A 13,994-nucleotide genomic window follows, 5' to 3' on the forward strand; every position below is an offset into this window, starting at 1 on the left:
ACGTATGAAATTCATCGTTAATGCAATGAAGACTGATTGTGACCCGCCTGGTAAAGTATATACTAATGGTTTTACATACCATTCCTTGTTATTCCCGTGACAGTTTTTTCCATGATGTAGTAGAACTTACTAGAGTAGGGCGTGTATCATGGTTATCCAAGTATCCCGATTCTCGAATCGTATGTGTAGGTGCCAGAGAGTTAACCAATGATGGCACCAAGGCTATCAAGATACGAAGTTTTAGCCATACTATCGCGAGATTTTTGATGCTTGGAGATCAAGATTGTAACATTGAGAAAAGATAGAAAGTTTGAGCAAGAGAAAAGTTGTATGTTTGACGTAAAAAGATTTCACTGTTTTTGCAACTGGGAAAGAGCGACGACAGACCAGGAAGGCATCAAAGTGATAAAGTGATGGCACTTGTCATCTGTTACATGAATCAAAATTTGACGGAACGCTGCATTGTTTCCAAGAGAATTGAATGGAGGAAACAAGAAATTCCATACCTTAAATGATCACTGCAGATCCATACAGCTGTAATGATGTGGTACTCTGATATACCGCGAAACCAACTGACTTGCAAATGTATACGAAAGTTCCACAACAGATACCGGATGTATACTTTCTGGTAGTATTTTCCATACTATGGTTTCACTTGAACACAGCTGACAGGTCAAGAGAACAGTCCAGATTGACAGTGGGAGTTTCTTGAACAGAGCCTTAAAACTTTGACTTGTAGATTATTCCGAGGACATCTCGAAAAGAAAATATCAGAGAAGACACAAGCACAAAACTGGCATTGAGTTCGAGAGATCTTGATTTCATCCGAAGTTTTCTTGCTTGCGACCAATCATACATAGCCTTTCGGGTAGTACTGAAGTGAAATTCAACGCGTATGCCATGAGCAAACGGAGAACCATTTAACTTGGCATTTTGTGATACATACGATTGTCAGAATTAGCAAAAATCTGCGAAGTTAGCATTGAACTTTATAGAGTATCAAAAGACAAAAAGAGAGAAACGAGGTCTTGAGAAGAGAAGAAGAGAAGCAGGTTCGTGGAATTCAAGCATACACAATTCAATTTGTTTCCTTTTAGCGATTATGAGGTGTGTGTTCATCGGCACTTTGTCTTAATCACATGACCAAATGAGCCTGTAGCGAATTGAAATCATTAAAAACACCCAAGAAAACTTTAGCTATTTCTTGTCCCATGGTTAATCGATTCATCTTTGGCATAGAAATTTGATGTATATTATAGACGGACCAAATCAAGATCAATAATCTGAGATTAGAATTCACATTCCGTTTATAGTTGGCACGGAACGAAAGTGTTGAGGATATGCATGTATATTAATCATTTTGCGTGATAAGTTCAGTACCCCACTTTTCGGCCACCCCTCTTTTCGGCCACCTTATAAATCTCACCACTCTAACCAACCATTTCTTTTCAATCTTTAATGATTTAATAACCACTAAATCAATTAATTCAAAAATTTGATATATTATCAATTATATTATAAATAATAATTATATTAAAGATAATATTGCTATAACACTTAATATTATAATAGAAGGTATAATTATCAGAAAAGCTGATTTGAATTATAAAATACTCTATACTATTCTTCAATGTTATATAAATGGTTACCTTTCCTATTAAAAAGGTATTCAAAATATATAAAAGATAATTCCAATATAGGAGAAAGTATTAGTTGAATAGATATTAATTCAAAAGACTTTAAGCACTAATTCTATACATTAATAAATACAAGAAATTAACAAAACCCTTCTTAAAATGAAAAATAATAAATTTATATTTGAAAAATAATGAATATACAACTTCGTACTTAAAAACCTTGAAATTCAAATTAAAAGATAAATTAGAATCAATAATCAATATGTTTCAGATATTACTATTAAAATTATTAATAAGTTTTTCGAAAAGTTGAATTTGCTAGCTATTATCCATATTAAATCGAAAAACAAATGAAATATAAATAAAGTTAATATTATAGAAGGCCAAAGCTTAAATGATATAATACTTAGGAGTATTGAAAGATACTTTATTTAAAAGAAATAGTTTAATATAAAAAGTTGAATCTCTTTTATTGAATATATTTTTACTACAAGAAAAGCACTACTACCCTTTATTATATATAAAAATAAAAGTATTCAATAATAATGGTTTTCTATTGAGCTTAATATATATAAGGATTAAAAGTTCTATATTATAGAAAATGGATGGATTATTAATAAAACAGGTCTAGTATAATTAAAAGAGATTTTTATTCCTCAAATTACTCTTTCTGATCTAAAAGAGGTTAGATTATTTGTTTTAGACGAGTATAAAAACCACAAAACCATTCAATTTATACTTAAATGCTTCAAAAACAATATACACCTTTTATTCTTTCCTCTATATATATCATATATATTATAACCTTTTAATTTATTGATATTCTTTTCTCTAAAATATAAATATTAATATAAACTCAATAAATTAGGTTTACTATTTGATTCTATATTTATAAACAAAAGGAATTTTCTTATATACTATTAAAAAGCAAAATTAAAGAGTTTAACTCTGAATAATATTATTTCAAAATAGAGAGCTTCAGATTTATAACCTTAAAACCATATTAAATCTCTTTTATTTAGATTATTACTTGAAAATAACAATAAAGAAGTTCAAAGTCTAAATTCGATTTCAAATAATGATTTTATATTTTAATAAATATAAATTCATTTTTGATTTGATAGGAAATATTACAAAAAGCAAATAATCTATAAAAATATATATTAATATTGAAATCTAAAAAAGAAATAGATTTATATATTCATCAATTATTCTTTCGAAAAATCCAAAAAGTATTGTTACAACGGATTAGTAACAGGCTGTAGAATCACCAACGTATAGGCTATAATGGTACTATAAGCCTCGGTGATTCAGCTGCAGTATACCGGGGGACGCTAGGCACCCAGGAGAGCCTCAGGCACGTATATAGTATTAGTCATAGGATACCCTAGAAACATAGGACATAGTTCCCAGGACAATAGGTCCTAGGAAAGACAGAACACAGTAAGCAAGAAGGCTTCACTAGGATTAGTAATGTCCCAGGGGATTAGCCCCAGGACAAAAGAATAAGCTAGGACACCAAGAGTCACGGGATTAGTGTCCCGTGATGGACAGCTCAGGAACGACAGCGCTCCAGGAGCGCCCGGCTGTCCCAGTGTTACGGGAGCTGCCTCTAGGGTCACGTGGAAGTGGCTAGAGATCTCTCGAGGTGGTTTAGACTAGACTTCAAGTAGGAATTCAATAAGGTTGTAACTGGTTGCAATTCTCGTAACTATAGTAATGAAACTAATGATTGTTCTTGAGCACGAAGCTCTACATTGTAATGAAACCCATTCCCTTATATAGACCTTCGTACTTTGATCGAATCGGCAAGTCTACTCGACTACTCGAGTCGACAAGTCGAATCGACTTTCCTTCACGTGACACTTGTCCTCGTGACCTGGTAAGGTTACCGCTATCTTTAGTTACCCTTTAATTCAACTGTCCCTACAGTGCTGTTTTCGTAGGTCCCAACACCAAGGCCTTAGGTTTATCTTATAATCCATGTTGCGGTGCGGGTACCTCCGTAACACCCAGCTGTCCAAGTAGGACGAAGATCTATATAAGGGAATGGGTTTCATTACAATGTAGAGCTTCGTGCTCAAGATCAATCATTAGTTTCATACTATAGTTACGAGAATTGCAACCAGTTACAACCTTATTGAATTCCTACTTGAAGTCTAGTCTAAACCACCTCGAGAGATCTCTAGACACTTCCACGTGACCCTAGAGGCAGCTCCCGTAACAAGTATTTGATATTAAAAATTATGAAATTATAAAGTCTAAGTATTGAATAAAGGAATTAGAACATAAATTAGAATATATTATATCTAAAAAAAAGAGGAAGGTTAATATTAGCTCAAATTCGAAGTTTTCTAGGATTAAGGCTATATATTAGGCTCAAATCGAAGCTGATGATTGTGAAATTGATAAAATGAATTTCAATAATATATATAAAATTAATGTTACAAAAGATTGTATTATAATTGGATAATTATTGAATTATTGAAGTTTAAAAATTGTATATATATATTTTATGAGGTGGCCGAAAAGTGGGGTACTGAACTTATATCTGATATCTAAGATTACAATAAATACAGTGGTATATTACAACTTGCCAAACCCATTCACCATTCTTCATTTCTCAATCATAAACTCCTATCAATACTAATTAATCAATGCCCCAAAGTTTTTCACCAAACGTTCAACCAATCTTAATGAACTGGCATGTCAAAAGCATCTAAATCATAAATCCAAGAATCAATACTCTCCTGATCATACTGGCACTCCATTGCCGTTCCATTATTCGTCTAGAACGGTCCCAGAGGCCATCCACAAATTTGTTGATTCGATTCCTTATTCGCCCCTTGCAAAACTGTCGCATTCAAAGTGACAGGTGCCATTCAATTCTCTACCCAATCAATGAGTACCTGCAAGTTCGTTTGTGGCCATGGTCCATTAGGTTCTGCTGTATTAACCGCACAATGCGAACCACCTGGTACAAGGAATAGTCGATAGAATTCATTGGTTGTAGCGACAGAATCATTATACGAAAGACCTGGGTTCATAATTTCTCGCACGGATTCGTAGGAGCGAACAGATGAGGCGGTCGGAATACTGTAATCAGATTCACCATGGAAATGAATAATTTTTCCGCCGGCATTTTTGTAGGGGGTGAGATCTGGCCAGTTTGTCAGGAGCACATCATTGTATCGGTTCCAACCATCTTGAATACTAACACCATATTCACCACTGGTGTCGTTATGTGCTGTGGCTGCATCTGTAAAAGTAGAGGAGGGAGTGTATGAGAAATAAGCGCGTCTGCCGTCAGTGATGTGAAGACCGTCGAGGATTTTCTGGGCAACAGCCAAACCTTGGCTGAGATTGAACCATTTTGTGCGGGTGTAGGAGAAGAAAATTGACTTCCTAACGATGCTGGACAAGAGTATAGTGTACCCAAAAGTTTTGAAATGTTAAAGTTCAATGTGCAAAGATCTGTTCGTGAGACGACTCCATCTGTTTTACCATCATATGGCTCGCAAGCAATAATCGTCTCGTTCACAATCTTTTGTAATTCACAAGGCGGTGGATAGTAGCCTGAGTATTCTCCACAACATTTGAATAAAGATGTTGAATCTGCTGGAATGCATATCTGAAAGCCGGTGCACCAATTGCTGCTTCATCGAATTGATTCGCAAATCTTTGAACTTGACTCCACCCTTCTCTACCACTTTCCGAACAACCTTGATAGTAAGAATACAACGTGACATTATTGGCTGTCATATTGAAAATCAATGTAGTAAATTCCTTTCCAATGACACTCATTTCATGGATAGCATTATCTCCAAACATATAGACATTTCGCCAATTAAGTGTTCCACTCGCGAGGAGAAAACCCGAAATGGCATTACTCTGTAAAATTCCAAAACCACCATCAGTATCGCCAGCAACTGCGCCATATTCAATTCCTCCAGGTAATGACTGGGCTCTTGAATTGATGGCATATCCACCACCACCTGTCGAAAGGTAACGATTTTGAAATTTTGCTAGTGCAGGAATCCAGTATGTTAAGAGTACACTGTCATCTAGACCATTATGAGAGTACTTGAAAGTAACAGCACAGTAATCGATCACAGCATTTGGATAAAAAACACTCGATGCTGTGGCATTTGTCACCGTTTTGGCTGTGATGCATGTTGGATCAAGAGTTATCCCGTCATAGAAATCGTCAGCTAGAAAATTGGCTGCGAGATAAGTTGATGTACAGATGTCGGTCAGCGTAAGAGCTTGCGTCAAAGCCGGAAGTGAAGTAATGGCGGTAGCAAGATTTAAAAAAACGCAAATTGATCCCCACCAGGTAGTTCGAACCGTGTGTGGTTAATAAGATGAAGAGAAAGATGAGATGAGGATGAAACACTTCAGTCATCCTCAGTTCTTATACTCGTGAGTTCTCTCGGTCAAGATATTGTGACCTAATCGAGTACACGCATGTAGTCGAAGTTTTGCTACTGTATAGCATCTGCAGGCTGCTTATGGTCCAACCATATCCTGTTCTAGTTCCGGCACCTCAATCCACACAAGAAACCCTAACATCATCCAAAATCCTGAGTTATAGCGGTATTGTTTTGAGCCCCACAAACCAATCACCAACCCCACATTCTCCCAAAGTTCAACAGAACATCGTCGCCATAATCATGCCCACGCGCACGTATTGAAGACTAACTGAGCCCGATGGACATAGAGCTGGTAGGCCGAGCAGTGTGTATGAATCAGTATGATTGGAAGAGTCAGCAAATTGAATCAAGGTGGAGATGAAAAGGCACGATGGCGACTGTATGTGTTTAGCATTATTGATTGAGCGGGATAGCAAACATCGGTGCTTTCGGTACTTATAGCAGACAGCCAAAGCTATCGTTCCAGGTGCGAAGTATTATTCAAGACTTCGAAACTGGTTCAGCAAAAATCAATTGATTCTACGCTGTTTATAAAACAGTACCACCAGTACCTAGTAACTATTTCGTTGGTTTCCAAAGGCTAAGGTTAGACTGAGTTGGGACTAGACTTGCAGAGGTCGCTATCATGTGACTACATGTCAAGTGACACTCCCGTCGAAGTTTCCCATCGTATCTGAACTTCTTTTTCGCTCTCAATCTTCAAAACTTTGTTCTCTTCATCCGAATTATATCTCATTTGATTGAGAGAAGTCTATAATTATTACTTCATAGTCCAATCAAATTGTTTGGGTCTGAACTACAACCTCAGAGTTTTTGTGTTCTTCTTCTCTGCAGCCTCGAATCTGCATTACTACCATCGCCCATGATAGTCAGTTGCTGTAGGCACTACACGCGACATATTAATATCTACTTAGATACTCAAAATTGAGTGGCGTACATACATCTTTCTCATCTCCAAAGCTGTTCCTGCTTGTACCGGTCATCCGTTTATATGTTTCTATCATTTTTTTTAATCATAAACTATATACCATTGTAACTCTCCAAAGTTCTCCATATTTCGAGAAAAAGATGTCTAAGATATCTGAATTCCTGAAGTATGATTGGCTTACATACATTTCAACTCACCATCTCTACACGCGTTAGCCTTTATTCGCGGCTAGCCCCTCTCTATACGCGTATTCAAGCGCCAAGATGCTCGTTCCTCTATACGAAATGCGAGTGCGAATAGTAACTTGTCTTTTGACCTCATTCTTTCATTCTTTTCATTCAAATCACGATACAGAAATGAATAGGACATTGACAACATATTACAACCCTCAATAGAACTCTGGGTCCTAATTTTTCATTATGGATATGAACACAATGTATGATGAGCAAAAGACAGAGTTCTTCTTCTCTCTCATGTCGGATTTTCTGGAGTATGTCAAGACAAGACTTTTACCTTCTTTATGTGCGATTTTGTATTTTTGGGGTGGGAGGAATGATATTACAGCTACTTTGGGTAGCTCTTCTGTTTGTGGGTTTTTTCTTATTTCTGTTCCTGTATCCTGTGGTAAGGGAGTTAGGTGGTATACGGATTGAAAGTCACGAGGTATGTGGAATAGAAGACGTTCTTGTTATCCAGTTAGTTCAACCTGGATATGGAAGATTCTTATGGAGGTTGATCCATCAGTATGGAAATTAACCTCGCCACTGTTGACTTTCATACAGATGTATCTTTTTATCAATTCTGAACCTCTCGAGCTCCCTTTAAAGATACCGTTACCAATCCTCCATCTCCATAATTTGCACTTCCACTTCCGCTTCCCTTCCTTTCCCTTTCTCCCTGCCCCTCACACTTCTAATAAATCCCCAGCACCCCCCTCTCAAAATTGGACCCACGCCCACCACCTCGCTCGCACCTTCGTCAACCAATTAAATATTACCGAAAAATCCAACATAGTAACAGGCACCTTCAACGCCTCTACTCTCGATGGCGAACCCATGTACTGTATCGGCAACATCAGTCCCATCCCGCGTCTCAATTTCACCGGCATTTGTTTGAACGATGGGCCCGCAGCTGTTGCTCGTCAGGATCTCATCAGTGTTTTTCCTTCCGGTGTCACTTTAGCTGCGACATGGGATCGTGACTTGGTATACCAAAGTTACAAGGCGCTGGGGCAGGAATTTAGAGGGAAGGGTACGCATGTTGCTTTGGGGTATGTTTATGTCTCAAATACAACCCGGAAACGTTGTTATCTGGAAAATGAAAACTGAGAAACCCCAAGACCAGTAGCAGGACCCCTCGGTCGTCATCCTCTCGGAGGTCGCAATTGGGAAGGATTCTCACCTGATCCCTATCTCACCGGTCATCTAATGACCGCTTCCATAACTGGCATGCAAAGTGTCGGCGTTCAAACCTCCTCTAAACATTTCATTGGCAACGAACAAGAAACTCAACGAACCAACTCCCAGCTTCCAGACGGAACAAACATCGATGCTATTTCTTCAAATATCGATGATCGAACCCTTCATGAATTATATCTCTGGCCCTTTGCAGATGCAGTACGGGCTGGTACAACTTCAATAATGTGTAGCTATAACCGCATCAATGGAACTTACGCGTGTGAAAATACACATCTACTCAACGATATCCTGAAAGGTGAATTGGGATTCCAAGGCTATGTCGTCTCAGATTGGTTCGCCACACAATCCGGATATCCTGCCGCAAACGCCGGTCTAGATATGGATATGCCCGGGTATGTTTCCCAAAGCGCCATATACACCGGTGAAACTTATTTCGGTCCTCATCTCATCTCCGCCATCCAAGCGGGCAATATGACAGAAGATAGATTAGACGATATGGCTACCCGAATCATGACACCTTATTTCCTTTTCAATCAATACAGTGATTACCCCACTCCAGATCCAAGTCAAACGTACGTATTGGCAAACATGTACGGCTTCGATTTAGGCGCCCAAATTCCCGCCCGAGACGTCCGCACTAATCACTCATCTCTCATCCGACAAATTGGCTCTGCAGGAATCGTCCTTTTAAAGAATGTAAACAATATCCTCCCATTATCCAAACCCCTAAACATAGGCGTCTTCGGCAGCTCCGCTCCCGATCCTACCGACGGCCTTACCTGGCCACAATCAGACCCTTGCACCGGCTTCGTCATCGGCACCCTCGATATCGGTGGTGGATCCGGCTCCGCTCGTCACACCAACCTTGTATCCCCTCTAACCGCCCTCCGAAACCGCGCCGCTACATACGGCGCACGCATCCAATATCTCACCAACAACGCACTCCTCTCCACCTCCTCATTCGCGAGCATCTACCCTACCCCAGAAATATGTCTCGTCTTCCTCAAAACTTTCTCTTCAGAAGGTGTCGACCGAACTTCCTACCCCCTAGACTGGAACTCCACCCTCGTCGTAAACAACGTCGCATCTTTCTGCAAAGGCAACACCATCGTCATCACTCACTCCTCCGGAATAAATACTCTCCCCTTTGCTCAAAATCCCAATGTCTCCGCAATCCTCCTCGCCCATTATCCCGGCGAAGAATCCGGAAACTCAATCGTCGACATTCTTTTTGGGGACGTCAACCCCTCCGGAAAACTCCCCTACACAATCCCCATCCACGAAACAGACATGCACATCCCCATTGTAAATCTCAGCGTCTCCGAAGTCCAAGCCCAGGGGCAAAACGCCTGGCAAAGTAATTTCACCGAAGGACAAGCAATCGATTACCGAGGTTTCGAAATGAAAAATGTAACCCCTCTCTACGAATTCGGATACGGATTAAGCTACACCACTTTTAATCTCACTTCTTCTCCCTCCATTCAAAGCCTCACAAACCAATCCGTTACCGCGCGTCCGGATCCCCTCGCCTCTATCCTTCCAGGTGGAAACACAGATCTGTATACTCCCCTCTTCACCCTCACTACCAGCGTCAAAAATACAGGAACTCGATCCGGCGCCACAATTCTCCAATTGTATATTTCTCTCCCGGAAAAAAATACTCCTGAAGGAACACCGAAGAAAGTTCTGCGCGGGTTTGAAAAGGTAGAGATGGAAAGGGGAGGGGAGAAAGAAGTAGTGTTTGTGGTGCAGAGGAGAGATGTGAGTTATTGGGATACGGAATTGGGGGATTGGGTTGTGCCGGATGGGGAGATAGGGGTTGCGGTTGGGTTTAGTGTGCAGGATTTGAGAGCGAGGGTGGGGGTTGTGGTTAGATAGGATGGGAGAGGAGTGAAGAGGAGGGGGATGGAGGAGGGATAGATGAATGGGGTACGATTTTTTTCGCATCAGTTGTAAGAGTTGAGGCCCCGGCTTATTACACACCATTCTTCTTCGTGATAAAATTCTTGTAAAAATATTATTTTCTTATATAAATTAATTATTTTTATAATTCTTTAACTATTTAATGAATTAATTTGAAAATTGTATATATGAGAAATAATTATATAAAGAATATTTAGTTTAAATAGTTTCTTGAAATTATAAAAACTAGTAAAGTTATAGGTTTTCAAAATTAAAAATTTTCAAAATATAATATATAATACTTTTCCTATACAAAAAAATCATTTTTTTTTAAGTTTTTTAATACTTTCAATTTTAAAAACCTATAACTTTATCCAAAAAAATAACCAAAAATATTTCATTTGCTTTTTTATATCATTTCAATGATTTTCAATCTTATGTATTATTTTCATAAACTTAATTCATAGATTAATTGAATTAATATATAATTTAAAAGTTAAAGAAATGAGGGTTTTTGGTGTTACAGTGTTACGACGACATCTAACATACCGAGTCACCTGATCAGAAAGTCACGGGATTAGAGATTCCCACTGGATCCCACTGCTCCCACCTGGTGGGACACGATGGGATCAATGGGACAACAAGGAACGAAGGTCTATATAAAGAATGGGTTTCATTACAATGTAGAGCTTCGTGCTCAAGATCAATCATTAGTTTCATACTATAGTTACGAGAATTGCAACCAGTTACAACCTTATTGAATTCCTACTTGAAGTCTAGTCTAAACCACCTCGAGAGATCTCTAGACACTTCCACGTGACCCTAGAGGCAGCTCCCGTAACACTTTGAGCACCCTTTCTGCTTCAAGTACTGATTCAATACCAACCGCCAGTATGGCAGCTAACAGTTCTTCCAGAAGCCAACAGGCCCCAGTAAGCAACTTCGATGATGTCGAAATGACTGATGCTTTCAAGAAGATCACCATCAACGAAACACTCAAGATTGCCTTACCAAACAAGTACCAAGGAAGTCGACAGGAACTCGACACCTTCTTATTACAACTCGAAATCTATTTTAGATTCAACCAAGACAAGTTCACCGAAAAGGAATCTAAGAGTATTTGGGCCGTTTCATACCTCAGAGGCGAGGCAGGCAAATGGATTCAGCCATACCTGCGCGACTATTTCGAGCATGACGACAGGGAACGCATGCAACCCACAAGAACCATCTTCGACAGTTTCGAAGGATTCAAGATAGAGATCCGTAGGATCTTCGGAAACTCCAATGAGCTAGAGGTAGCGGAAGATAAGATCTTCAACCTCAAGCAGACAGGATCAGCATTGAAGTATGCTACGGAATTTCGAAGATATGCTGGAACAACCAAGTGGGATGAAACCGCCATTATGAGTCACTATCGTAAAGGACTCAAACCAGAAGTCAGACTGGAGTTAGAAAGATCTGCCGAGAGTGTAGACTTGAACGACCTAATCCAGGACTCCATCGAATCAGATGATCGTCTTTACCGATATCGACAAAGTCAAAGATCATACAAACCCCAGGGAAATCAAAAGCAAGAGCGTTACTGCAAGAATGAGGGAAGACCACGTTACAATCCACAGAGATATGGAGACCCTATGGAACTCGACGCTACGCACCACAAAGGTGGGAATGATGATCCGGAAAAGAAACGAAGACGAGAAAATAACTTATGCTTTGAATGTGGGAAAGCAGGGCATCGGGCAGCAGAATGTCGAAGCAAGAGAACAGGGGGCAAGAAGGGCAACTTTAAGAATAAGTTCGGCAAGGGCCAACTTAATGCCACCTTCACGCCACAATTGTGTGCTGTTAGTATGACAGGGCTAGCCACGCCACCACCAGCTTACGAAGAAGAAGAAGAGGTCGAAGGCCTCTCATGGGTAAACAAAGACCCGCAGTTAGGAGAATCATGGTCTATTCGGGAAATTGACCAATGGAACCGTCGTATCTGGAAATTTGGAGATACAGACGAAGGAACTATGAACGAGGACCTCAGCGTAACAGACGCTGAAGAGGGCGAATCGTATGAGGTTCGGTACGTCGATCAGCATCGAATTCTATGGTTTGGAATCACTACGAACACATCATTCATAGAAAGGATCAGTACCGATCACCTCCAGTGGCCAGACAGAGGAGAGCTATGGGAAGTGTTTTATCACCACACATCTGAAAGAAATGAGAATCAGGTTCTATTTTTATGCAGAAGAGTAGGAAAAGAACACCGGGTCCAGGCTCAAGCCATATTACCACCACCAGTTGTGGGTACGATAATGAAAGTCACTCAAGGGAACTACCGGTACACCCTATGGAGGGATTTACTTGATGACAGAGCTAGATCAGGGACAAGCGCTGTCCATCTAGAAGAGGAAGAGCCTTGACGTGTAACATTTGCCGATGAGATCATCCAGAATAGCGAGAATAAGCAAATTACACCACAGCTAAATGCTACAGGACAAGCAGGACAGATATACTGTAGAGTCAAGATAAACGGACAAATACAACAAGCCATGATAGATTCAGGGGCTACAGGAAACTTTATTGCACCAGAAGCTGCAAAGTACTTGAAAGTTCCACTCCAGAAGAAACAAAACCCCTACTAATTGCAGTTAGTTGACGGACAGCTAGCAGGATCTGACGGGAACGTTTCACAAGAGACACGACCAGTACGAATGAGCATAACCCAACACTCAGAGGTTATACAGCTTGATATTGTGCCATTGGGCCAACAACAGATCATCCTAGGAATGCTATGGTTGAAGGCACACAATCCTAGGATAGATTGGTCACAAGAGACAGTGACCTTTGATCAGTGCAAATGCGGTCAAGGAGACACGCTAGAGGCGTCCGCGAGACGTAACACGCGCCAAGGGGAGTTGAACGCGAACAACTTCGGTGACGTAGGACACCCAGTCCAGAGTCCTCCATTAAGAGCGAAGGCCAGTACACCTCCTCTACAAATGCAGAAGCCAACGACACGACAGGAAATCGCAATCAAGGCAGAAGAGCCTATGATACCAGAACAGTACAAGAAATACGAACATGTGTTCAAGGAACCAGGGATCCATGAGGCTTTACCAGAACACAAGCCATGGGATCATGAGATAATATTGGAGGAAGGCAAGATGCCTGTGCACACCCCAATTTATTCAATGTCAGCCGATGAGCTGAAGACGCTCAGGGAATATATCGATGACAATTTGGCCAAGGGATGGATCAGAGAATCCACGTCCCAAGTGGCAAGTCCAACTATGTGGGTACCCAAGAAGGACGGTACTAAGAGACTAGTTGTGGACTACAGAAAGCTCAACACGCTTACCAAGAAGGATCGATATCCACTTCCATTAGCTACGGAATTAAGAGATCGATTGGGCGGAGCTACAATATTCACCAAGATGGACCTGCGCAACGGGTACCACTTGATCAGAATGAAGAAAGGCGAGGAATGGAAAACCGCTTTTAAAACAAGATACGGGCTATACGAATATCAAGTTATGTCGTTCGGGCTAACTAACGCACCAGCTACTTTCATGAGACTTATGAACAATGTGCTGTCACAATACTTAGACACCTGTTTTATATACTACTTGGACGATATCCTAGTATATTCAAACAACGAGGTCCAACACATCAAAGATGTCAG

At 40.2% G+C, this 13,994-nt stretch overlaps 2 protein-coding genes across 2 annotated transcripts; one reads left to right on the forward strand and one right to left on the reverse strand.

Moving 5' to 3' along the window:
- Window positions 1-4,519: 4,519 nt before the first annotated feature.
- EAF01_004031 (uncharacterized protein) lies at window positions 4,520-7,074 on the reverse strand (the record flags this gene model as incomplete). The annotated part of the gene is made up of 4 exons (XM_038912285.1): window positions 4,520-5,051; window positions 5,179-5,860; window positions 6,922-6,955; window positions 7,012-7,074. The coding sequence occupies 4 exons, from the start codon at window positions 7,072-7,074 to the stop codon at window positions 4,520-4,522; spliced, it is 1,311 nt and encodes a 436-aa protein (XP_038771969.1).
- A 285-nt stretch (window positions 7,075-7,359) lies between these two features.
- Window positions 7,360-10,294, forward strand: EAF01_004032 (uncharacterized protein; the record flags this gene model as incomplete). Its single annotated transcript, XM_038912286.1, has 3 exons — window positions 7,360-7,586; window positions 7,926-8,268; window positions 8,338-10,294. The coding sequence occupies exons 1-3, from the start codon at window positions 7,418-7,420 to the stop codon at window positions 10,292-10,294; spliced, it is 2,469 nt and encodes an 822-aa protein (XP_038771970.1). The 5' UTR covers window positions 7,360-7,417.
- Between the last annotated feature and the right edge of the window lie 3,700 nt (window positions 10,295-13,994).

The sequence above is a fragment of the Botrytis porri genome, assembly GCF_014898465.1.
Source record: "Botrytis porri strain MUCL 3234 chromosome Unknown BPOR_005, whole genome shotgun sequence".
Taxonomy (NCBI): domain Eukaryota; kingdom Fungi; phylum Ascomycota; class Leotiomycetes; order Helotiales; family Sclerotiniaceae; genus Botrytis; species Botrytis porri.